The sequence below is a fragment of the Festucalex cinctus genome, chromosome 5, assembly GCF_051991245.1.
Source record: "Festucalex cinctus isolate MCC-2025b chromosome 5, RoL_Fcin_1.0, whole genome shotgun sequence".
NCBI classification, from domain to species: domain Eukaryota; kingdom Metazoa; phylum Chordata; class Actinopteri; order Syngnathiformes; family Syngnathidae; genus Festucalex; species Festucalex cinctus.
In genome coordinates, this window is record NC_135415.1 from 5,181,266 (window position 1) to 5,207,529 (window position 26,264).

Below are 26,264 nucleotides of genomic sequence, written 5' to 3' on the forward strand. Positions count from 1 at the left end.
TGCAGCTAATGCTTTATTCAGGATTTTAATGTTTTTAACTGTCATAAGTAGAGCTACTTCTGTTAAAATAAAACCTAAAAATAAAATCGAAACTGTGATGATGACTGACACATTCAAGGTAATGGGGATAGAGATTACTGTTTGTGTTTTTGATGTGAATCATGAAACATGAAGATTAAACAAAGTTCCCTTTTATTAGTAAATGGTATTACTTAATGCTGGCTTATGAAATATGTCCTACATACTAGGGTTGTAAAAAAAAAAAAAAAAAGTCAGCTAACTTGGTTAAGTCAACCACAAAAATTGGTTGATACAAAAAATTCTGCCGCAAAACTACAATTAATCATTTTAAAACCATGTTTGTGGCACTCTGAACCAACATTTGGTCACTTTCGTGTTTCCACATGGACATTTATGCTGACGGCCCATGTCCGATTTCCTTCCTTTTTAAGGACCAGTCTCAAAAATGAAAATGATCACTCTTTAAACCAAAAAAACAAAACATTTTTATTGGAATTACTGCAAATTACATATGTGTATGATGACGAGGCCAAATAAAAACTCTGCTTTGGTGTTTTTAAGTACATTAGCACTAAAACATAATCTGAAGCCTATTATCTTCCACTAAATTGTCGTTAACTGGTAAAACTTATCTTAGTGCATGTTAAAGCTTCTCCAGCTAACTAAAGCCTGGTTCACACGGCAGGAGAATTAGCCCGATTTTAGCCCCGAATTCCCCTTCCCGACAATCTTAAGGACGCGCCGAGACGCAAGCGATAATCTTCACAGATAATCCTGCCGTGTGTCTTGTCACCACACACAACGCCTCCCGATATCGGCGCTCGGAAGGACCCCCGACTTGAAATCGGGCATATCCAACATGTTGGATTTTTTGGCCCGATTTCGCTCCACGCATCAGATTGACAGGGACGTGCAGCCAATTAGAAAGCGAGCCAGCGAGGAAGCCGGTGGGGAATCTAAAATCAAAACAGCCATGACGCAGCAGAAAGTCCGTGCTCGCGCTATTACACTATTATTATTATTATTATTATTATTATTATTATTATTATTATTATTATTATTATTATTATTATTATTATTATTTAATTTTTATTTTTTATACACGCACACACATTCTCCACAAATAAACGTGGTCTCCGGGTGGGACGTCAACCCGCGCCACCAGCACCGAGCCGAGGGCAAGCGATGTCTCGCCAGTGCCCATTTACACTCCTTTAAACAACACCTTTTCTTTTTATGCCGCTTTTTCGGTTGAAAACCAGGATCGACTCATGTTGATGACTCGGAAGCCACGTTTAATCTCGAGAGGTTTTGCGAGACTTCCCGTCACATTCTTGAATGAACTCGGCTCGTGTGGAGTGTGTTGATTGTGCAGTGTGGCCGCACGGTACGTTCAAAACTGGAACTCCCATGATTTTTTCTCTTCACGTGTGGTGTCTGTCAAAGATTGGAAATCGGCCGACAATTTTAAAATCTTGCTGTGTGAACCAGGCTTAAGCTTATCGTACCTTGCTGCCTGTGTCTCTTATCAACACCGCTAAAAGGAGTAAGTGACGTGATTATTTTGGGAAATGTGAACGATATGTGAAGAGCAGGTGAACGTGATAGTTACAACTTCATATTTTAATTTATTTTAGTCCTCACGCCCACTACAGGCCATCGGAGCAGCCGAAACGGCCGCAAGAGTCCCTTTACTGGCAAGCAAGCATGATTCCAGATCCTGGTTTATATGAAAAGTAATATGAAAATATTGCTTACCTTTAAAGGGAAGTTAACCCCAAAAAATCGTTACAGTAGGTTCTACGCATTATTAATATTAATATTGTGTTTGTGGAATCTGTGATTGGCTGGCAACCAGTCCAGGGTGTCCCCCGCCTACTGCCCAGAGCCAGCTGAGATAGGCGCCAGCACCCCCCTGCGACCCTTGTGAGGAATAAGTGGTCAAGAAAATGGATGGATGGATGGATGGATGTTTGTGGAATATCAGTTAAGCAGCAAAAGCCACCCTTTTCTTTTTTAAATCCATGTCAGAGGGCAGCCATTTTGCCACTGAGCTGTGATTGGTCGTCAGCAATTGGCAAAATGGCCGCCCCCAAAGACGGAAGAAAATGGGTAGATTTTGCTGCTTAATTCATATTCAAAAAATCCAATATTAATCACAATGCAGTGTATAGACTATTCACATACAAAATATTGTTAAAAAGATTTTTTGGCGGTTGGTTGACTTCACCTTTAAAACCAGTAAATAATCGATAAATAGCTTGTCTCTTACCTTATTGGTCGCCGTGGCAGAGGAGCCCGAGACCACTGGAACATTGGTGACCTGAACCGACAGATAGTCATTATCGATAAGAGGCCACGCCCCCTCCACCTTGCAAGTCTGGAAGTTGTCCTTGAATGTTCTCAAGTGGGGGTCCCCAAAAAGCCCGCAGAAAAGGAATCCGGGCCTCGTGTGAGTGTGGCCGTGACTGTGTGCGTGCTCGTGGCTGTGTGCGTGCGCATGCTGAGTGCGACTGTAGTAGTTGCACGGTTCATGGTGGACCTCGGGGTGCGTGGGTGAAGTGGGGCCGTCCCGGGAGCAGTTCCTCTGGCTCATTAAGTCTGAGATGCCCAGCACGGCCGAGTGGAAGACCAGGTTGCCCCTGCAGGACTTTGCTGTCCTCTGGGTGCAGGCAGAGTAAGCCCGTAAAGCTTTGCAGAATTCTACGTGAAAGTCATCCACGGCCGGCGTGAGGTGAGAGGTCAGGGAGACAAAGTCAGTGGTGCACTTTTGGATGCGACACTGAGGGGAGATCACCTGGCACTGACCTACGAAGGAATGAGAGAAATACTATCAGTCACAAAGGTGGGCTAAAAACCTGAAAGATGATCACCTGTCTGAGAATGCCGGCAGGCTACCTTGAAGCAGAAATGGAAAGTTTATGTCCACACTGAACACAACTCCGATGACTGTTTTGAGCTGCCTTTGATCTTAAACTCACAAACTTACTGGCTGGTTGCAATCTAATAAAAGAAGAAAAGAGCCGCCCACCGGCTGCTCAGAACGTTTCGATCAATCAAGCAAACCGCTCTGGAAGTGCAATAAAGCTAAAGTGTAATAAACCAAAGAGCAGCAGAGAGAAAAGATAAAGAATTGTTAAGACTACTTAGGACTGTAAAAGATAAGGCCTCATTTATAAGGAACCATAAAAAGCTACCACGGGTCCTCACCACATTGTGTGTGAAATAGACGACGGGCACGTAAGCTTATATTTGCAGTTACTATTAGGGGTGTGCTCCAAAAATCGATACGGCAATATATCGTTGCGGGCCTCATTACAATACACGTATCGATAAGCAGGCGTCAGAATCGATATTGCTTGTTAACTTTAAACAGGCAGTTAACGTTTGCCGTTGCAGCTTGCATTGTAGCTAAAAAATAAAAAAATAAAAGTTAATTGCCTTCAATTAATGCAAAAATAGCTCACCAGTGATTGGACACTCTGTCTTGCTAAGAAAAATTAAAGCAGAGGAAGAATATTAATATTTATTTACTTATAAACTTAACATTGCACATGTCTTAATGTACCAGTTTTCCTATATTTTGTTTCAAAATGAAATAGAATGTGTTACATGAAAAAAAAATGCTGTTTTTGTTTCCCCAAATATTTCAAATAAGCACATTTTAGAGCTGTAATTTTAATATGTTGATATTTTTGCTCATATGGGCTCATGACTATTAATAATTGTTCCCAGTGTGTCTGTGAAAGCTGCAAATTTAGACAGAGGCATACCGCTTTGGTGGTGAACCAGAAGAGCTGCTAACAAAAATATTTTTGTCAGCCAGCATAACAAACATATCCTTTAGGCGTACATATGACTGTTATTATAAAATGCAAGAAAATTAATATAACATATTGGGATACGTATCGCCATGAAGATCAAGTATTGGAACACATATGTATCACGATACGTATCGTATCGCGGCCCCTGTATTGTGATCCGTATCGTATCGTGAGGTTGGCGGCAATACCCAGCCCTAGTTACTATGCACCTTTAGTACACTAACACTTGTACAGTGGTGGGAAGTAACAAAGCACAAATTTGTTGCTACTGTCTTAATTAAGTCAAATTTTCAGTTGTCTTTGAGTGTTTACGTTCCCTCAACAACATTCCACCCCGTACTTTGTCAAAATAATCTTGCTTATACATTTTTCAATCTCAACAAATAACGTCACAACTAGGGGTGGGACGATACGGGTAAACCACGATTCGATACTTTGACGATATTTGACTCACTATATCGATAATATCACGATATCTACGATTTTTGATATATTGTCAAAAAAAATTGCAATATATCACGATATGTGACTGAAAAAAACAACAAATGCCCATAAAAAGGAAAATGTCTAATTATGCATTTATTTAATGCCAAAACATGTACAATGCACAAAGTTCTGCTACTTCTTATTTATTCACTGATGTAAAATGTATTTACTTGTAAAGAAAAAACAACAACAACCTGTATTCGCACTTCAAAATTGCTTTGTTCTTGTTTACTGCAAAACTGATGTTTATGTACAGCACTTTGTATACAGCAACGCCTGTTCTTAAAGCGCTTTATAAATAAAGTTGAGTTGAGTTGAATTGTGCCTCACTGCCTCTCCGTGAGCCGGCACCTTACCGTGGTGGAGGGGTTTGCGTGTCCCAATGATCCTAGGAGCTATGTTGTCTGGGGCTTTATGCCCCTGGCAGGGTCACCCATGGCAAACAGGTCCTAGGTGAGGGGACAGACTAAGCACGGCTCAAAAACCCCTTATGATGAATAAAATATTTGGAAGCACGTTTCCCTTGCCCGGACGCGGGTCACCGGGGCCCCCCTCTGGAGCCAGGCCTGGAGGCGGGGCTTGTTGGCGAGCGCCTGGTGGCGGGGGCCTGCACCCATGGGGCCCGGCCGGGCACAGCCCGAAGAGGCAACGTGGGTCCCTCTTCCCACGGGCTCACCACCGGTGGGAGGGGCCAAAGGGGTCGGGTGCAATGCTGGGTGGCAGCCAAGGGAGAAGACCTTGGCGGACCGACCCCCGGCTACAGAAGCTGGCTCTTGGGACATGGAATGTCACCTCTCTGGCAGGGAAGGAGCCCGAGCTGGTGTGTGTGAGGCGGAGAAGTTCCGACTAGATATAGTTGGACTCTCCTCCACACACGGCTTGGGCTCTGGTACCAGTCCTCTCGAGAGGGGTTGGACTCTCTTCCACTCTGGAGTTGCCCACGGTGAGAGGCGCAGAGCAGGTGTGGGCATACTTATTGCCCCCCGGCTCGGCGCCTGTACGTTGGAGTTCACCCCGGTGGACGAGAGGGTAGCCTCCCTCCGCCTTCGGGTGGGGGGACGGGTCCTGACTGTTGTTTGTGCATATGCACCAAACAGCAGTTCAGAGTACCCACCCTTTTTGGAGTCCTTGGAGGGTGTGCTGGAGAGCGCTCCCCCTGGGGACTCCCTCATCTTGCTGGGGGACTTCAACGCTCACGTGGGCAATGACAGTGACACCTGGAGGGGCGTGATTGGGAGGAACGGCCCCCCCGATCGGAACCCGAGCGGTGTTCTGTTATTGGACTTCTGTGCTCGTCACGGATTGTCCATAACGAACACCATGTTCAGGCATAAGGGTGTCCATATGTGCACTTGGCACCAGGACACCCTAGGCCGCAGTTCGATGATCGACTTTGTTTTCGTGTCATTGGATTTGTGGCCGCATGTTTTGGACACTCGGGTGAAGAGAAGGGCGCAGCTGTCAACTGATCACCACCTGGTGGTGTGTTGGCTCTGTTGGTGGGGGAAGATGCCGGTCCGACCTGGCAGACCCAAACGTATTGTGAGAGTCTGCTGGGAACGTCTAGTGGAATCTCCTGTCAGAAAGAGTTTCAACACCCACCTCCGGCAGAGCTTCTCCCTTTCTCGGGGGCGGCGGGGGACATTGAGTCCGAATGGGCTATGTTCCGCGCCTCCATTGTTGAGGCAGCCGATCGGAGCTGTGGCCGTAAGGTGGTCGGTGCCTGTCACGGTGGCAATCCACGAACCCGCTGGTGGACACCAGCGGTAAGGGACAAAACGTGATCCACGTATACAAAACCTGTTCTCCGTACACAAAACCTGTTCTACGTACACAAAACGTGATCTACGTACACAAAACGTGATCTACGTACACAAAGAAGCATATTTTCAATTACAACAACAATAAAATGTTTTGCGTACGTAAAAAGCAATTCTACAATTACGGATACAACTTACGTGACTTTTGGCAGTGATATTCTGCCGAGCAGTTTTACGTGCCGAAAACCCATGATCCACACGCGCAAAGCCAGTAAACTTTGCAGCAGGGGGCGCTGTTGAATCAGCGCCGTATTGAGAGAGCGTTTGGCCAACTCGTTGAAAAACTACTACGCTGTGATTGGTCAACTGCTGGTCACATGACATATGGACGCCTTGTCGTTACTTTTTTTTTTTTTTTAAGATGCTTTATTGAACCAACTGTTGGAAACTTACAGTAAATAGCCTTGTCGTTAATATGCCGCTGCGATTACGTAACGTGTTGCATTGGGCGTTTATAGCGTTCACAAACAAACACTTTATTAATCTAAAGTATTTAAAAAAAAAAAAAAAAAAGTAACACGGCACACCACTCATTTGATGAGGTAGAAAGCTGCAGTGTGCAGTCCCACCTACATCAAATTGTGGTATTTTACTTACTTTATTTTACCCTAAATCTAATCCTGCATCATAACGCCACTGCCTGGTAACACATAACGCCATGCTGAGGAACACGGCATAATTGCAATATGTAAGTGATAACAATAGCAACGCCAATTGCACCATCACCATGGTAACGACAAGGCGTCCATATGTCATGTGACCTGCAGTTGGCCAATCACAGCGTAGTAGTTCTTCAACGAGTTGGCCAAACGCTCTCTCAATACGGCGCTGTTGAATGGCTTTGCGCGTGTGGATCATGGGTTTTCGGCACGTAAAACTGCTCGGCAGAATATCACTGCCAAAAGTCACGTAAGTTGTATCCGTAAATGTAGAATTGCTTTTTACGTACGCAAAACATTTTGTTGTTGTTGTAATTGAAGATATGCTTCTTTGTGTACGGAAATCAGGTTTTGTGTACGTAGAGCACACATTTTGTGTACGTAGATCAGGTTTTGTGCACGTAGATCACGTTTTGTGTACGTAGATCACGTTTTTTTGTGTTTACGGGGTTTTGGCATGATTCTAACTCCATATCAGTGTATCGATAATTTATTGCAACAGAGAGCGCAACAATATATTGCGATATCGATTTTTTTTTTTTGCCCACCCCTAGTCACAACATTTAAAAAAACGTAAATCTAGAGCGGTTAAGTCAACTGAGGTTGACATCTTGATCAGTTGCGATCTTGGGAACTTACTGGGTAGAAAAAACAGTGACGACAGCAGCGACACGTGAAGAAGGATCATTAAGAACGATAACACAACAAATTTGAGAAGCAAGGGACTTCCCTATCCGATTTGTGTGATGCCGTCAGATCCAAAAATGGTAAGTGTCATGTTTTGGTTCTGTGGGGGTGTGATTTTGTTTTCTTTTGGTGTTTTTGGTTATTTGTCATATATTCCTTGTCTCTTCCTTTGTCTCGTTATGTCTAACCACGTCCACCTGAGTGTGTCTTCCCTTCCCAGTGTGTTGACCAATCAGCTCCCCAAGCCTCGGTATCTTGCCCAGGTGTCTGTTGTTCTCTCGTTGCCATGTGTATTTAGTTACCCTGCTTTCTTTTGGTTCTTGTTGAGTCATTGTTGCTGTCTAGTCATCCCATGCCATGCCATGCCATGCCATGCCATGCCATGCCTTGTTACCCTTGTGTTTTTGTCGCTATAGTTTGTTTTTGACCTTGTTAATTTGTATTTTGCCATAGTACCTTGTTTACCTTTTTTTCTGAATTAAATTCCCTTTTTACTTGCATCCCTGCCTTGCCCTGTTTTTGTTGCCCCTTGCTTTTGGGTCCTGCCTCCGACAACCCCCAAACGTGACAGTTAGTGAATTCATTGTGATTTATTCCAGCCCAAAAATACATCAGATTCTGGCGTTCAAATTTTGTACGTCTAATCTGCAAGAAACTCATAAGTACAAGTTTCACATTAACACTTTTTAATTTTCATTAGCCAAGTAAGCATTTATTTTTTTTTGTTCATGTTAGCAAAGCTATGGGAACACGATTTTTTGACAGAATAAACGTCAAGCCAACACTGTACATAACTACTTTTCAGTCTGTACTTTTTTTTACTTTTACTAGTCTTTTTCATACAAGTAACTGTACTTCCATTTTAATACAAAAAGTGAGTCATAACTAATGAAATAACTAAAATTTAAAAATTAACTTACAAAATACAAAGAAAATCAAAATTCTTTTGAAAACAAAACTAACTGGAACTACAACTTGGGTATGTAAACTAATTACAATTACAGTGAAAATGGCGAAATTAATATCATACATGAGTGTTCGGGGTTCATTCATTATAAATGTTTTCATTTCACTATTGATATACGTCAGAGTGATACGTCCATATAGAAGAAGGAAGGTCAAATGTTTGTCTTGAGAAATGTAGCTTACTTAATTGCACTTAATTACTTTAATTAATTACTTTATGAACTTTTTAAAATGAATCTTGCACTTGAATATATATATATATATATATATATATATATATATATATATATATATATATATATATATATATATATATATATGTGTATATTAGGGGTGTTAAAAAATCGATTCGGCAATATATCGCGATATTACATCGCGCAATTCTCGAATCGATTCAATAGGCGGCCGAATCGATTTTTAAATATATCCATTTTTGATGGAAAAATATTCACCAAAACGTCTTAGGGTTCACACCTTATGCATGGAGGAATGTTATATTAACGGAACATTAAGCCTTAATATTTTTATTTTAATGCTGTTCAAACATGGAACAGATTGCAACCTGGATAAGACTGAAGTTCAAGATAAATAAATAATACATTTTCATACAAATCTTACACTGTACAAGTTTACTGATTAGTATTTTCTAAATTTAAATAAAAATAATCGCAACAAAATAATTGACTTGTAAATTTGTATCGGGATTAATCGGTATGGAATCGAATCGTGACCAATGAATCGTGATACGAATCGAATCGTCAGGCACTAGGCAATTCACACCCCATATATATATATATATATATATATATATATATATATATATATATATATATATATATATATATATATATATATATATATATATATATATTAGGGGTGTTTAAAAAAATCGATTCGGCAATATATCGCGATACTAGAGCACCCAATTCTCGAATCGATTCAATAGGCAGCCGAATCGATTTTTTAACATCCATTTTTGATGAAAAAATATTCAACAAAACGTCTAAATTTCACACCTTAAGCATGGAAGAATGTTACATTAATGGAACATTAAGCCTTAATATTTTAATTTCAATGCTGTTCTAACATGAAAAAGGTTACAACCTGTTTGTTAAATACAGTGGCTCACAGTTATAAAACTGAAGTTTGAGATCAATAAATAATAAATTTTCATACAAATCCTACAGTGTACATGTACAAGTTTACTGAATGGTATTTTCTAAATTTGAGTAAAAAAAAATCGCAACAATTGACTTGTAAATTCATATTGGGATTAATCGGTATTGAATCGAATCGTGACCTATGAATCGTGATACGGATCGAATCGTCAGGCACTAGGCAATTCACACCCCTAACATATATATATATATATATATATATATATATATATATATATATATATATATATTTATATATGAATGAAAAACTAAAGTGCTACTAAACTAATGGAAACTAAAGACAAATGAAGCATTTTTGAAAAATAAAGAAATAAAATAATAATAAAAAAATGAACAAAGCTGCTTTCAAATCTACTTAAAATTAGCTTTAAAAAAAAAGGTAAAACAAAAAGTAACTATAATTTAAAATCCATAATCCTGATATGATCAGCTACAATAAAAACAACCAGGTTGTTGCTATATTTATCACATCTTAAAGGGTATTTCTATTTCTAACCGTTTCATTAAGGTGCTAAACGTTTACATGTTTTACTCTCATTGGGTTTTATTGCAATTTTAGTGACTATATTTTACTTCCCAAACGGAAAGTTTAGCCCCACTGGTGGTTGTTAATGACAGAGCGTGTCTGTGTGTGGCATAGTGGCAGCCTGCCGTAATAGAAGGGTGAAAGGGGGGTGGGGTTGTCCGAGGTGAGAGAAGCATACGTTCATTTCTAATATATGACTTTAATCACTTTAATTCAAGTTTACACCAATAAACAATGATTTTGTTTGCGTCCCATTTAAAAACAAATCTGGATTTTTGTTTCCGCTGCTATATTTTGGAACGTGACAAAAGTACATCCGACATTGGAGCGAGGGAGGCCGATTAGCGAGCGGATCGAATGCATCAGTCAAAGCATGCCTCTATTAGATTAGGTCAGAGAGGAGAAGAGCTCTGCAGTGAACGGGCAGCTGCATACGCACAGCGAGAGGCAAGAGGAAGAACGGCGGTTGTGTCTTCAGCCTCATATGATGGTATGATCTCCTGAAGGCCAATCAGCGAAAATCTGTGATTGTTTCAGCTGAAATCAACAAATTCCTCGGACGTCACACCATCAGTTAACGATATTAGATCTGGCTTACACAAAAACAGGCATACAAGCTCGCCTTTGTACACGTTTGTTTTGGGGGGCATGAAGGAGTATGTGCCACCATTTGGGGGCAGTAGTGCACCATGTTTACAAAACAGTATGAGGGGGACCCCCTACTGCTCACAGCCCACTCATGAATATCTCCTTTGGCACCAAGTTGCCGTCCGACCGATGAGTACTGAGGACACATTGTCCCTCAACGAATTAACTTGGCTTGCGTTCATGTGCAGGCCGCACTAAAATACAGCTTCATATCTTATCAATGTGAGTTTATTCCCTTTCAGAAGGTATCACTATCAGTAGCAGCACTAACACTAACAAAAGCACCCTTTCACCACCAGACCCGAGCAGAGTGACGAAGCAGCACGAGAATCAACTCCAATGAGTTCATCGAATGTTTTGCAAAAGCGGGATACGCCGATGATGAATAACAACTGTTCTGGTACACTTGGAATGTAAATTGTGCTTCTACAGTGCTCGTGTTACAGAGAACTGGCAAGCCTGAAATGCTTGTCCTCAGATATCCGTCCTAGTAAGCTATTAATTAAGCGGCGCTTGGCCGAGCTCTTCAAATTAAAATCATTGAAAATATTTCTGTCAGTGTCCTCTAAAATACAATACCATAGTTCTACTGTTTTTGTCTTAAATTCCTGTATATTTTGTCCTGTTCTCCTCGCGGGGAGCGAAGAAGTCGACAGTTTGTTTCGTGCATACACAAAGAGAAATCAATTGTGTTAGATCCGTGAACGTTGTTTCCGGTACGTGCGGCTTTTGAATGGCAAAAAAGCTGTCGGTCACGCAGCCTATCTGACAACGCGCATGCGCAAAATTGGCTTACTTGGCTTGTTCTGTGGTCAACAGTCATTGTTCAGTTCAAGTTCATCACCGAATCCCAATGAGTGCCCTTTTCCCAGAGAACTTTTGAGGAAAGCAAGTGTAACGAACTAAGTGGGGTTGCCGTGTATGTTGAGCACTATTATGTCTGACTGTTAGTGAACGCAACGCAGGCCTCGCGGTAGGGAGTTAGGGTAGGAGGCGTGCAGTTAACGTTGTTGTTGTAATTTTTTCCTGCTAGCATCGAGAGCTGTTGTACTGCGCTGGTTATATTGTAACTAGTACTGGCTAGCAGTCAGTGGCTTTGCGTCCCGGAGATAGAGGGCCCGCAAATGGCCATATTTCATGCCCGAGGAGGCTCCAGCGTTCTCGGCCGTGCTCCGCGGTCCTCCGGCGCGCTCCAGGAATGCTCCCTACTGGAGTAATCGTCACGAAAACGGGGAAGAATTTCATTCCTCACTTTCAACAAAGGACATACGAGAAACATCAGTGGCTAGGTGGCTGTCCAAATAGGTCAGTAAACTTTATTGTTGGTTGAAAACTCTTGCGGCTTTTCTGCGATGTCATTTTTTCTCTTCTCTGGGTTGAATTTACATCATGGGCACGAGCCAGTTCCGAATACTGTAAATTCCAACGAATAGGCAAATTGTGATTTTGTACCACGGAACTGGTTACATTACAGTGTGCGCGTCTCAACCTGCGTCAGTCCTGAATATTTCCGCTTTCATTTTATACCTACACAGCGGTATAAAATAATATTTAATATTGAAATTAATCATAAAAATACCCCCAAAAAATTCTGACCGCGCCCTTATGGGCATATGTGACTCTTCAGCATGTCCACTCCAAAAAGTCACCGCTCGCCACTGTCAGATATGCATATATGTTTTTCTATTTCAATGGCTTAAAGTGGAAGTCAACCTCAAACATTTCCAGACAATAATACGTTATATGTGACCTCACTAGTCTAAATATGACTTTCTGATTAACATTACATTTGTGGAATATGAGTTATGTAGCAAAATCCAGCCGTTTTTATTCATCTCAGGGCGGCCATTTTGCCACTTGCTGTAGACTGAAGATGACATTACAGTTACTCAGGGCTCAGGCAATGACCAATCAAAGCTCACCTGTTTGCTGAAGCTGAGCTGTAATTGGTTGTTACCTGAGCAACTGCAATGTCATTTTCACTCGACTGCAAGTGGCAAAATGGCCTTTAAGGGGTAGTTCTGATTGAAACCAATGAATTCCACCAAAAAAAAAAAAAGTGGCCATTCAAATGTGTGACGTAACTGTAATTAAAAAGAAAGAAAATCAGCAGATCAAAAAATCAGATAATGATCATGTTATGGGGGAATTTAATTTTTGAAATATAAAATTACCTCCAATTCCTCAATAGTCGAGAGTATTCAATATGTATATCACCACATATCTTTTGACCGATACCAGTATGAGTACTCAACTCTTGACTAGCGATACCACTAGTACTTTTGCGATATAAAATTGTCCCCCAAAAAAACCTATGACAGTTAATTTTAAAGAAATACCTATATAGCCCAAAATAGCATTTTTTTTCTTAAAATTGCATTAAATTAATGGCAATTTCCTATTCTTCTAACTTCTAATTTGTATTTTGCCGGCCGTCGTGAGTACCAATGCCGTGAAATAAGACCTAGAATGTGCAACTACGCCCCTGTACATACAACATTCAGTTAGTTTAATTTACTGTTCTTATTTATGTATGGTTTGTCTTTTAAAATCTTTTCTGTGCTTTTATTTCACGCCGTGCATTTGACATTTTGTCCTGTGACGGCAACTGAGATGTTGACAATAAATTTGAGTCTGTGTCACAATGGAGTATTTTGTCGTCTTTCCTCTTGGCACTTAAGGAGTAGATGAGATTTGTTCATGAGAAAGTGCGTTCTGTGCTCTGTCTATTTCATCCCTGTTGTTGCACAACAGTCAACCAATCAACAGACTTCAGCGTGCAGTGCAATTCCACTGTGGTTGGTGCCCAAGCTGAAGGTGGCAAAAAAAAAAAAAAAGTGATAGGATACAGAGCAGTTACATTGTTATAATGTACAATGGTAAAAACAAAACAAAAAAGAAATGTATTGCCTGTGGGAAATGTCTTTTTTTTATAGGGATGTAACAATATCACAAATATTGTGATATCGCGTGTGATATTAAAACTGCCACAATATATTGTCGTCATCATGTCACGATATTAAAAGCAGCACATCTGTTTAATAAAAGTTAGGCTGAGTTCCATTTGTGCAGTTCTAGCACCCTCTGGTGGCTAGTTTTGTAGTGCAGTTTAATTTTCACAAGGCATGTTTTGACCCTTCTATGATTAAAATCCACATTAATCGTCAGATGAAAGTAATATGCTTGTTAACCGAGTCTATATGTGAAGGAACTCAATATGTTTGCATTAGCAAGTAAGTGCCTCAATATTAACCCATAGGCACTATTGTGACCTGTTTTGGGCTTTTTGATGGTTCTGACGAAGTCATTTCAAAATAAGATACTGTCTACAGGCTACGTGTTATCGTAGGCACAATATTATGTGTATTTGATTTAGTATGAGCTCATTTTTTTACATTATTGTGACATTTTTGTATCGCCAACCTCCCCACAATATTGTGATTATTATCGTGTCGTGACTTTCATATCGTGACAGTATTGTATCGTGATGTTTGGATATCGTTACATCCCTACTTTTTTATGCTATGAGGTGAATAAATAAATAGAATTACAATCTCCTAAAGGGATAGAGAGATGTACATGAGCGCTATTCACCACATTGTGAGCCTGATGTGCTTCATACCCAGGGTGCGGAGAAACAATAAAACCGTGTTACACAATAGTAATATTTGCTATTGCTATTTACTGCTTCTATCATCTCAGAGGTCCAATGTCTTTTGCTCAATAGCTATTCTCTGCTGTCAATGGCCGGCAGCAACGCTCCTGCATTCCCCACATGGCTTCTCCGCAAACACACCGAGGTCAAAAGATCCACGATGTGAATCTCCCTGGCTTGGTTTGGACTTTTCTTTTGTCTCCCGATTTGGAAGCCTCCAACCACTTTGATCTCCAGAGATCCGACAGGGATCTCCAGGCATCATCTCGGAGCCCAAGTGCTTATTGATCACCTTGTTGTGCACTCTCTCTCTCTCACTCTCTCTCTCTCTCTCTCTCTCTCTCTCTCTCTCTCTCTCTCTCTCTCTCTCTCTCTCTCTCTCTCTCGCTCTCTCTCTCGCTCTCTCTCTCGCTCTCTCTCTCTCCGTCTCTCTCTCCGTCTCTCTCTCTCTCTCTCTCTCTCTCTCTCTCTCTCTCTCTCTCTCTCTCTCTCTCTCTCTCACCCTGAGCTCGGATCACACAAACAGCGCTCTGCAACACTTTACAGGAACTCGCAACAGCACGCACCCTCCTTGACTAGAAAGTCAGGAGTGTGAAGACAAGATTCCGACATTCCTGTCTTCCTGTCTAAACAAACGCACAGCTCTGACGTCCACACGGGCTAAAACGGCGATGAGAAGTATGTCTCAGGAACGATAACCGATTGTACAAGTTAATACAAATCGATGCTCTGTTTGCCAAATGAATGATACGCATTCTTTCCAGGTGAGACTAAGGGATGCCTCGAAGGTTCTTTTTAATGGGAAGTGGGTCTCTTTCCCCCCCCCCCCCCCCCCCCCCCCCCAACCCCCCACCCCCCGCCAGGCCGTGTGCACAAGTGCTTTTGTCCCGCTGCCTTGGCTGTGTTAAACTAATTACTGAAGGTGTGACTGCTCCACAGAACCAACCCCCTGCACACGCACAATAACACCCACGCAGACACACTTTTGAACAATAATTAAACAATCCAACTATGTGGGACTGGGAAGTGAATCATGTCCTTAAGCAGTGTGTTGAATTTTTGGGTGATACATTTTAAAAATCTTATGAGCTGCTAGCTTCCGGTGAGCACGCACAGCCTTCACAATGAAGTCCTTATTCAGACAAAGATGTTTCTCCTGCTGCTCATTTTAAAAGACAGTTTATGTTAGCAATAGGGATGTAACGATAAAGGCAATATCATGATATCACGATATTAAAACTGCCACAATATATCGTTGTTGTCATGTTATGATATTAAAAGCAGCACATCTGTTAAAAAAAATTTCCTTTGCGCAGTTCTTGTACACTCTGGTGGCTAGTTTTTTTTTTTGTGCAATTTAATTTTCACAAGGCATGTGTTGGCCCTTCTATGTTTAAAATCCACGTTAATGAAGGGGCACGTAATATGCTTGTAAACCGAGTCACTATGGGGAGGAATTCAATGTGTGCTTGCATTAGCAAGTAAGTGCCTCAATATATATTGTAGGTTGTTTATATGCTTTGCTATAATGTACAAAAGCACAATATTGTGTTTTTTAGCATGAGCTCAATTTTTTTTACAATATTGAGATTTTTTTTTTGTATTACCAACCTCTCCACAATATTGTGATAATTATATTGTGACCTTCATATCGTATATCGTATTGTGATGTTTGTATATCATTACATCCCTAGTGAGCAACATGCCTTTGACAGCTTATCCTAACATTGTTGCGCTGAAGCATTTAATTGAGGGTAACAGGAACTGCGTATAACTTATTACTATGAAGACATTGCACTATTGTTATCTCTACGGTATATCAAAGAAAAATTGGCAGTGTTAATTTAATACCTACAGCATTAAAATTAGACTTCAAAAGTGTTGATATTGGTCCACACTAAATATAGTTAAAACAACACAAAATTGAGAGCAGTTATTTTTTACACCAAGGTGGAGTTAAAACAACTCTAATGGTAGCTGAAATTAAATACCAGTCAACACTGGTCAGTGGTGATTTTATACTACAGTAAACTAGTGTGTACTGTTAGCAATTATTATTTGTCCTTAGTTACATCTCTGCTGAGTTAATCTAACACGAGGTGATCAACTCTTAAAAAAAAAAAAAAAAAAACTCCAACAATTAACTCTGAAAAATGTTCAAATAACACGCCAGAAGTTAAATTGTAACCATGAAATTTGAACACTCCATTGTGTATTTTAATATATTGCCAGTAAATACTGTTTTAACGTTTGTTTGGAAGGACACCCCTATTAGAGAGGAATATAAATGACATTTTTAGTATTGATTGGGGTTATGCTTTTCATCTAAATAAAATTAGTTTAACTTTTATTGTGACCAGTCCTGCATATGATGCATGGTTTGCTCTTCATTAAGTTTCAGATAAGACTATAAAAAAAGGCTTTACGTCTATGAAGAGAACCATAACTAGACCTACTTATTATTATAGATAGCAGTATTCACATAAGCAATGCTTCAAGCCTCCCCTATCGAGCAATCATTAAGGGGCAGAGAGGAGAATGACGGCCCCAGAGAGAAGAGCAAGCAGAAACTCGATCCGGGCTGGTACTGCTGCACTGCCGCTTTTACACACAGCCAATGTCAAGCAGGCGTGGGCCCAACAAAGAATAATAAAAGGCTCAAAAAAGCGATAAAAGCGCGTCTTGCCATGGTATATTTTTAGCGTCGTGTGACCTGAAAGTGATTTAAAAAGTGGCTGCAGTGTGCTTACCTATGCGGGCAGCGGAGGTCAGCGCGATGATCAGCAGCAGCAGTGGCCGGAAGCGGCGCACCAGAGACGGGGAGGCGAGGCGCTCAGCCCCGCTGCAACAGCATCCGGCTCTCCCCATCCCCGTCCATGCAGGGCCAGGAAGGGGGAGAGGACAGTGCTCCAAAAGGCGAGGAGGAGTGCTGGCCAGGCCTTGGGACCGCTACTTCGTCTTCCTCCTCCTCTTCTTCTTCCCCACACTTCACTCCTTGTTGTCCTCCACGGGTGAGCAGTAGCATTAAAACACTTCCACTCCACGAAATGCAGGGCGGGGGTGCACAAGTAGAGCCAATGGAGAAAGTGTTGTCTGTCAGTGATAGCGGTCAGACTTTCACTTGCTCCCGCATCTGCACATGTGACTTGAGCGCAAGAGCCCAGCTGGTTGCTTTTCACGATCCTTCGCTACTTGACTCAAAACACGCACAATTTCATCTCAGCTCGACGTGATCTCTCCTCCTGCATCCACTCTTCCCCTTTCACTTTCTCCTCCTCCTCCAACAAATCAATTGAGGTTCAAGTAAGCGTTGCTGGCGGGAATCACGCCCACAGAGAGAGAGAGAGAGAGAGAGAGAGAGAGAGAGAGAGAGAGAGAGAGAGAGAGAGAGAGAGAGAGAGAGAGAGAGAATATCAGCTCTGTGTTCAAAAAGTAAGAAGCAAAAATATATGAAAAAAAACAACACTATCAGAAGCCTCAATTCTAATATTTCATTAAATTGCTTTAATATATTCCCAACATTCTGATTGTTATATTTTTTTAGTTCAATTAAATTCCAGCCTCTATGTCAGGGGTGTCCAAACTTTTTCATTTGAGGGCCACATACAGGAAATCAGAAGGACGCAAGGGCCACATAATGTGATGAAGAGAAATTGTGTTTCGTCCTAAAAATTGTACAAATAATTTATTTGTGCTTTTGCATATTTAGAAAAATGCTACAGTATATAAACCAATTTATTTGTAATATGGCAGTAGGGTTATTATAGTTTGGAATTTTTAATTTTAGTTAGTTTTTCTTAGTTTTCAGGGTGGTTCTGTTAGTTTTTATTAGTTTAGTTCTTCAAAAAATGCTTAGTTTTAGTTTAGTTTATTAGTTTCAGTATTAGTATTAGTTTTTTAAAAGTGTGTATTACTTGTGCGCAATATTTAAAAACAGCATGGGAGCGACGTCATCTGAAGGTGCTTTTCTATTGGCTGCTGCTAGATGACGTCACTTCTGTGTGACATACTTTCAAACGTCATTATTCCGGTTTATATCAAAATAAATCTACTAAAATTCACATTTAAAATCATCCCCAAAGGCTCATGCATTAAATTAAATACCAAAGACTAAAACGAAGGGCATGTTTGCTCTAATTATAGTTGGTTTTAGTTTTGTAAACATAAAATGTAGTTTCAGTTAGTTTTCATTTTTTAAAAAGCATTTTCGTGTTTATTTTATTTCAGTAACAATATTGTTGTTTGAATTTTAGTTTGTTTTTTCATTAGTTTTAGTTAACTAAACTAACCTTTAATGGCATCTGTTTTTCAATACCCTCCGTTCTTACTTTGACCATCGTCAAACATTTTTGTTTTGTTTATTTTATTTGAACTGAGTCAAATGCCATTTTTAGCATATGTCGCGGGCCACTGAAAAATGGACAACGGGCGGCAAATGACCCGCGGGCCATAATTTGGACACCTCTGATCTATGTGCTCTAAGTGGGAAACAACTAACAAAACATTTAACGTGATGCTTGAGTTCTACAACAAAATAAATACATAAAGAAATAACCATAGTATCAAAAATATAAATAAATTAGATACATAGAAATAGTCTTGAAACTATATTAGAAATTAAGAACAAGTCATTCACGAGTCAAAGAGAAATTTTGTCCTCAAAATAGAAGTACAAGCACGAAGAAGTGACATCATTTTATCATTATCATCATCATTCAATTTATTTTTATCTTCTATGAAAGGCAGACAAAACGGTCAAAGAAAAATATTCAGTGACATATTTCTTTTCCATTTCTTCTTTGTTTCGACTTCAAACGCATTTAGGAATCTGTGCAGTAGGGTTTTTAAAAATTCTGCAGATTATATCAACTATATAGATTACATAACACTCAACTAAAGGAGAAGTAAAAGCTTTGGGTCGTAAATGAATTGCTGGAGTTCATTGTAAGTCTGATCCAACTTCCCTTTTCTCATTAAATATAAACAGTTGGACGCTTTCGATGCGAAGCTTCCATAATTCAAGATAATTTTTGACGTGTGCGGATCTACACTATGTTAGCCTTTAGCGCTTATTTATATTGCATCTTGTGCATGGATTTACTCTTACCTCCAGATAGACGTTGAGCCCTGGCTCAGCCTCTGTGTGGTTGGTCTTTATGTGCACACTGAATGTAGATGAGTGTGCCTGTTGAACTGACTAATTTACACCAAACTAGAAGATGCCATTTCTGGGGAAATGGCGTATGAAGCCTGGAAAGCTGAATGAAAAACTGGAATAATTTGGAATAGCTCATGGCGTGAATTGTTGGAATATATTGAAGTTGGAATGAAGTCAATCGGATGAATAATGTGGAAGTAAATGGAAAATGTAGAATGTGGGAATAATTGGCTATGAAATCAGGAATTGTGGGTAAGGTGTGAATTTTGGAACTGAAAAGCTGGAATAACTCATTGCGTGAATTACTGGAATATATTGAAGTTGGAATGAAGTCAATCAGATAATAATGTGGAAGTAAATGGAAAATGTAGAATGTGGGAAATAATTGGGTACAAAATCGGAGATTTGTGGGTAAGGTGTGCATTTTGGAACTGAAAAGCTGAAATAGCTCATGGCATGAATTACTGGAATGTATTGAAGTTGGAATGAAGTTAATCGGATGAATAATGGGGAATTAAATGGAAAATGTAGAATGTGGGAAATAATCGGGTACAAAATCGGGAATTGGGTAAGGTGTGAATTTTGGAACTGAAAAGCTGAAACAGCTCATGGCATGAATTACTGGAATGTATTGAAGTTGTAATGAAGTCAATCGGATGAATAATGGGGAAGTAAATGGAAAATGTAGAATGTGGGAATAATTGGCTACGAAATCGGGAATTGTGGGGAAGGTGTGAATTTTGGAACTGAAAAGCTGGAATAGCTCATGGCGTGAATTACTGGAAAGTTTGAATGAAGACAATCGGATGAACAATGTCAAAGAAAATGGAAAATGTAGAATGTGGGAATAATCGGCTACGAAATCGGAAATTGTGAATTTTGGAACTGAAAAGCTAGAAGAGCTCATGGCGTGAATTACTGGAATATATTGAAGTTGGAATGAAGTCAATCGGATGAAAAATGTGGAAGTAAATGTGAAATGTAGAATCTCCCAAATGTAGAATGTGGGAAAAATCGGGTACGAAATTGTAAATTGTGAAATTTGGAACTGAAAAGCTGGAAAAGGTCATGGCGTGAACTACTGGAATATATTGAATTTGGAATGAAGTGAATCGGATGAAAAATGTGGAAGTAAATGTGAAATGTAGAATCTCCCAATAGAAATGAATGGGGGAAATTTTAATATGAATATTTGGAATAAACAAAATGCACCCAATCATGGCGTGAATATTTGGAATATGTTAAAATTGGAATGACGAAAATCGGATGAATTATGTGGAAGTAGTTATACGCCGAATAAGTGGGCGGAATAAGTTGAAGAAGAAGAATAAAGAACGAATAACATATATGTGAAGGCCTCCAAGCCTTCACACAATAAAGCATTTCTGTGGTTCATACAGTATGTGGTGTGAGTGTGTCCCAAGCAAGATAGTTTTGCCCTAACATGACTCAAAGGTGGTTTACTTGATTGAAGTTGTCGTGTGATACAAGTTGTAGTACTAAGGGTACAAATAAGTACACTTATATACACACTTTATGCACACTTTGATAAGTAAGCTTGTTTAAATCATATAAAACTGTCGAAAAAAAAAAAAAAAACTATATCGAAGAATTACAAGTGAAACCTATCTGCCATTTTAATTCATTATTGAATGAGTTAAAATGGTCGTTTGTCCCAATAAAGCACATCAACATATACAAACACAACGTAGCTAGGCATGCAATCACACACAGAGTGCACCTGGCACAAAGACTGTTTGTTCCTGAACGTCCAGCTTGTCTTCACCTCCACACCTCTGCTTCCCTTCTCCACTTCCACCTCTCAACACCCCGCTTCACCACAGAACCACAAACAAGCCATCATTCAACACACGCTGTTATGCACATCTGTGTGCGTGTGCACGTGCGTGTTTATGTGGCTACAACAGTGTAGTGAATCTGTTCTTCGCTCCCCCTCTAAGCAAGTCATGATGACATGATGATTGGTCGATGATTTTGAGATATAGCTATCGGTATATCGGAAAATTGGTTTTGATGACAATGCCATTCATTCAAGTGTAAAAGGACAAGAAACTCTTTACATCATACAGACATATACTCTTGAACTGAGCCATACCACGTTGAATGAAATTGCAATCCCACTGAATCGAATTGTATACACTTTAAAGCAGAAACGCATACAAATTTCGTGACAATAATACTTATGTTCTATGCAGCCCCACTAGTCTAAATACGGTATTTTGGTTAATATTGGGTTGGTGGAATATGAGTTAAGCAGCAAAATTCAGCAGATTTTTTATCAATATGAGAAGGCGGCCATTTTGCCACTTGCTGTTGAGTGAAAATGACCTCACATTTGCTCACTGAGCAAATGTGATGTCATCTTCAGTCGACAGCAAGTGGCAATATGGCCGACCCCTGAGATGGATAAAAATGGCTGGATTTTGCTGCATAACCCATATTCCGCAAATGTAATATTAATCAGAATGTCATGTTTAGACTATAGTGAGGTCATATAACATATTGTCAAGAAGTTTAAGATTGACTTCCCTTTTAAAATTGAATTTACATGTACAGTTTATTGGAGACACTGTAGGATAGGAATAGGAACTGTATATCAATTCAGCAATCTTAGAACAACAATATCTGTGAGATTGTAATATTTTAGATTAATAGCCACTGGTACACATTAGTGCCACAGCTTAACAGTGGTCGGAAATATTGCCTTGTTCCGCTTTATTACTCAAACAAAGGATCTTCACATCTTGAGCAAGATTATTCCTTGAAACACTTACTGATAGCTAAGCCGCTATTATTTTTAGTAAAGAAATTATTGGTTTGAATGACTGTGACAGCATTCCTCCATTTAAGATGCGTTGCCTACGGGGGAGATAATCTCAGAGATGATCACCAAATTCAGACCGAATACAAATTTTAGTTGCCTGTCTACATAACACCATGTAACTTTTATCTGCGCCCAGAATTGGGACACTAGCTGGAAATGCATCTGCGTGAGTACGTACACACGCACACTACCAGTGCATTTTAGAACTGAATAGGAAACCATAATTTGGTGTTTTAGATGCACCTTTGTGGCTTTCTATTACTGTTTTTCCACTGCACAGTGAACAGGACAGACTTTGACCCATTCGGTTTAGGTGGATTGGTCAGTTTTTCATTTCAAAATTATACCACAGGGATCAAACAAACAACAATGGATGAGATAAATTTTACTTTTATTTTTTTCCCAACTAGAGACAGAGGGCAGCAAACACTGTATCCAGAACGAAGACACGTACGCTGAGTAACCAAAGCTAAGCTAATGCAGGGAGAACATGCTAACTCCAGAAAGGAAAGCTAAACCTACATGCTAATCCAGAATACCCCGGGTTTACACCGGTTGCGTGTGCGGTGCGGCTGCGGTGCGGTGCGTCTTGACTGCGTGCTCCGGACGCGTCAATTTTTTGGCCAATCCACACCGGCTCCGCACAGCTGCGGTCCGGCAGCTCCGTCGCCGACAACTTCCCGCCGTGTCTTGCGTGACCGCGCGCGATCATGTGGCATTAAAAACAACGACAAACACACAGAAAGTCTGTGCTCAACAGAGAAGCAGAAAGAGAGGTGGACTTTTATTATTTTGTGGTTTTCTACCTCCAATATAAACCTCTCCTCGTCCATGTTCGCTGGTGTCTAAACCGTGAATGAGCACCTCGCACGTTAACTCCAGGCCCGTCTACGCCCACATCACGTTTTGCTAGCATGCTTGCGAAATAGGAGCTGGCGAGTGTTTTATCTTGAAAGGTAACCGGAAATTTATTTTGAAACTGCTTCGGTCTTCCTGTCCCGCTCGATGTGTTTTGTGCTAGCTTGCCATTTGCCGGAGGCCTACCGCTGCGGCGTCCGGCAAAAATAGAAAATAGGTCTATCCTTGCGGAAGGGCTGCGGCACGCCGCAGCTGAGACGCAGTCGACACGCAACGCACACGCAAGCGGTGTAAACTGCCATTCGAATGAATGTAATCTAATTGCTTGCGTCGCCGGAACGCACCGCAACCGCATCCGGTGTAAATCCCGGGAGTATCATTCATATATGGCTAGTTTTAAAATCTTAAATTTTAGGTACTTGAATGATTGGGCTCCACCAATATGTCTTCAACCGTCCACCAAATGTTTTGCTAACACTTGAGGCAGATAACCAAACTGAGCGCCACAATTCCGCAACGTTTCAACAAGCTAGCCCCAAAACATGATAAAGATCAAAGTAGAAGTGTTATAAACACTTCACAACAGTTCCAACCACCCCTTCTTCTATTATCCACAAACGAACCCTCTTTAGCCTCGTTTCTGTCATCATTTCTTCCTTTGCGTGAAATCTGAAACATTCGCAGCCCTCAATGATGGCATAACAAGAAAGCTTCTGTTTCCTCTCGCACGCACGCATGCACAAAGAGCAGTAAGACGGAAACAGCTGAAGGGTAATAGGGTAGATGAGGATCATGAGGTTGCAGTTTGGTTTGGGTGTTTGGCAGCTGCGAGACAAAGATACCATTAAAACGAACCCTTGTGGCCCCGATCAGCTTGTTGAACAAACATTACATTCGATAAGCAGATGCCTTGTGATTCCATCAGTTTTCACTGTGGTGTGGAATACAGGACCTCTCTTATGTGACTTTTGCTGTCATGTTCCCAAGACTGGGTATTTTTTTTAGCGTCTACACTGTGAATATGATAATGAAATAATTGTCTCAAGTTCATGCAGTGTCTCTATTTATGAGCATAGTGACACAGGACACCTATCCTATTCATCCTTTTTCAATAGTGCTTGTCCTCATTGATCCATATTCCATATTGTCCATATGAGCCTGTCCGATGCTTGAGAAATTCTGGTGAGGCACTAACAGTTCCTGGGGCCAACTAATCATCAGAGGAGATTTTGCTGTCCAAGATTTCAGGCAAGTAAACTCAGCGTCTGCTTTTAAATCTCGTAAGACCTGCTTTTAATGTTTGGCCATCATTTATTGGTGTTGGTTTTATCCTATTTTTTTTTATTGTACACTTAATATGAGTGCATTAAACCAGTGATTCAATCCCAGCTGGCCATCAATTCACATTCCACTGGAAAATGCTGCAGCAGACTGTATCGCACACGTGACATCCCTGCTCACTTCCCTGTTGAAATGCATTATATTGAGACTACAAAATTACAGATCAAATTCATGAATACGACATTTCCATCCAATTCCATTTATTCGAGTTACAGCAGTGCGTTCAAGGTCAATAGGCTGACTTGAATAATCTTCAGTTTTGTTACAGATCAGAGGCCAAGACATGTCCAATGACATCAATGGTTTCATCATTGATGATCTCATTTTAATGATGCACCAGTATCACTTTTTCAGGCTGAGTACGAGTACAAGTACTTACATTTGAGTACTCGCTGATACAGAGTACTGATACTTGATAATGCTGTTATATCCTGCAATTGTGAAGAAAATCCATCTATTTTCTTAACCGCTTCTTCCTCACGAGGGTCGCGGGGGTGCTGGAGCCTATCCCAGCTTGCTCGGGGCATTAGGCGGGGTACACCCTAAACTGGTTGCCAGCCAATCGCAGTTATTATTATTATTATTATTATTATTATTATTTTATTATTATTATTATTATTTTTTTATTTTTTTTATTTATTTTTTTTGGGGACGTTCAATACCACTTTTTTTTTCAGACCAATACCAGTACAAGTATTCACCTCTTGAGTAGTCACCGCTACAAGTACCGATGCCACAAGTTTTGATACATAATTACTAAAATACAAAACATGACAGAACATTATCCAATATGCATCCATCCATTTTCTTTACCGCTTATTCCTCACAAGGGTCGCGTGGGTGCTGGAGCCTATCCCAGCCGGGCACACAGATGACAGAACATTAATGACAGATAATTAAAAAATAAATAAATAAATAAATAATAATGATAATAATGATTTTTTTTCCTTAAAATTGTTATGATTTGGGTTTTGAGTTTGTCATGTTTCTGTTTTTGCTTTCTGGTTTGTCTCCCCCTGGTCTCGTTATTGTTAACCTTGTCCACCTGCATGTGTCTTCCCTTCCCAGTGTATCTACCAATCAGCTCCCCCTGCCACTTGTGTCTAGTCACTGTCAATTAGTGTGTTTATTTAGTCACCTGTTTTTGATTCAGTTCTTGTTGGTTCATTGTTGTTGTTGCGTTTCTTTCTTCATGCTGCCAGTTTGTGTCCTTGTTCTTGCCCTGCTTCCCCTGCCTCTGAGTCCTGCCTTTTGTGTTTACCATTAGTCATGTTTTTCCCTGCTTTGTTGTGTACTTTGTATCTTATGTTGCACTTTGTTTTGGTTAAATTAAAACTTATTTAAGAGCACCCCTGCCACACCTCGTTTGCCTCCCTGCACCTGGGTCCATCTCCACCACACCGAACCTGACAAAAATAGCATGAAATTAATGGCAACTTTCTTCTAATTTCTAGTTCATGATCGTAAAACAGGACTCATATCACAAGTACCCGATCAGCTCTATTTTTTTTTTTTTTAATGCTGCTAAATATATGTAATATTTACTTGAAAAACAAAACAAAACAAAAAAACGTTTTTTCACTCAGAAATTC

General features: G+C 40.3%; 1 protein-coding gene across 1 annotated transcript in view; it reads right to left on the reverse strand.

Annotated features, from left to right (window-relative positions):
• rgmb (repulsive guidance molecule BMP co-receptor b) overlaps positions 1–26,264 on the reverse strand; it is a 73,007-nt gene that overhangs the window by 6,868 nt on the left and 39,875 nt on the right. The window contains exons 4-5 of the mRNA XM_077522682.1: positions 17,221–17,783; positions 2,294–2,829 (exon numbers count right to left, since the gene is read on the reverse strand). Of these exons, the coding sequence (XP_077378808.1) occupies positions 2,294–2,829; positions 17,221–17,338 (654 nt within the window). The 5' untranslated portion in view covers positions 17,339–17,783. The remainder of the gene's footprint in view (positions 1–2,293; positions 2,830–17,220; positions 17,784–26,264) is intronic.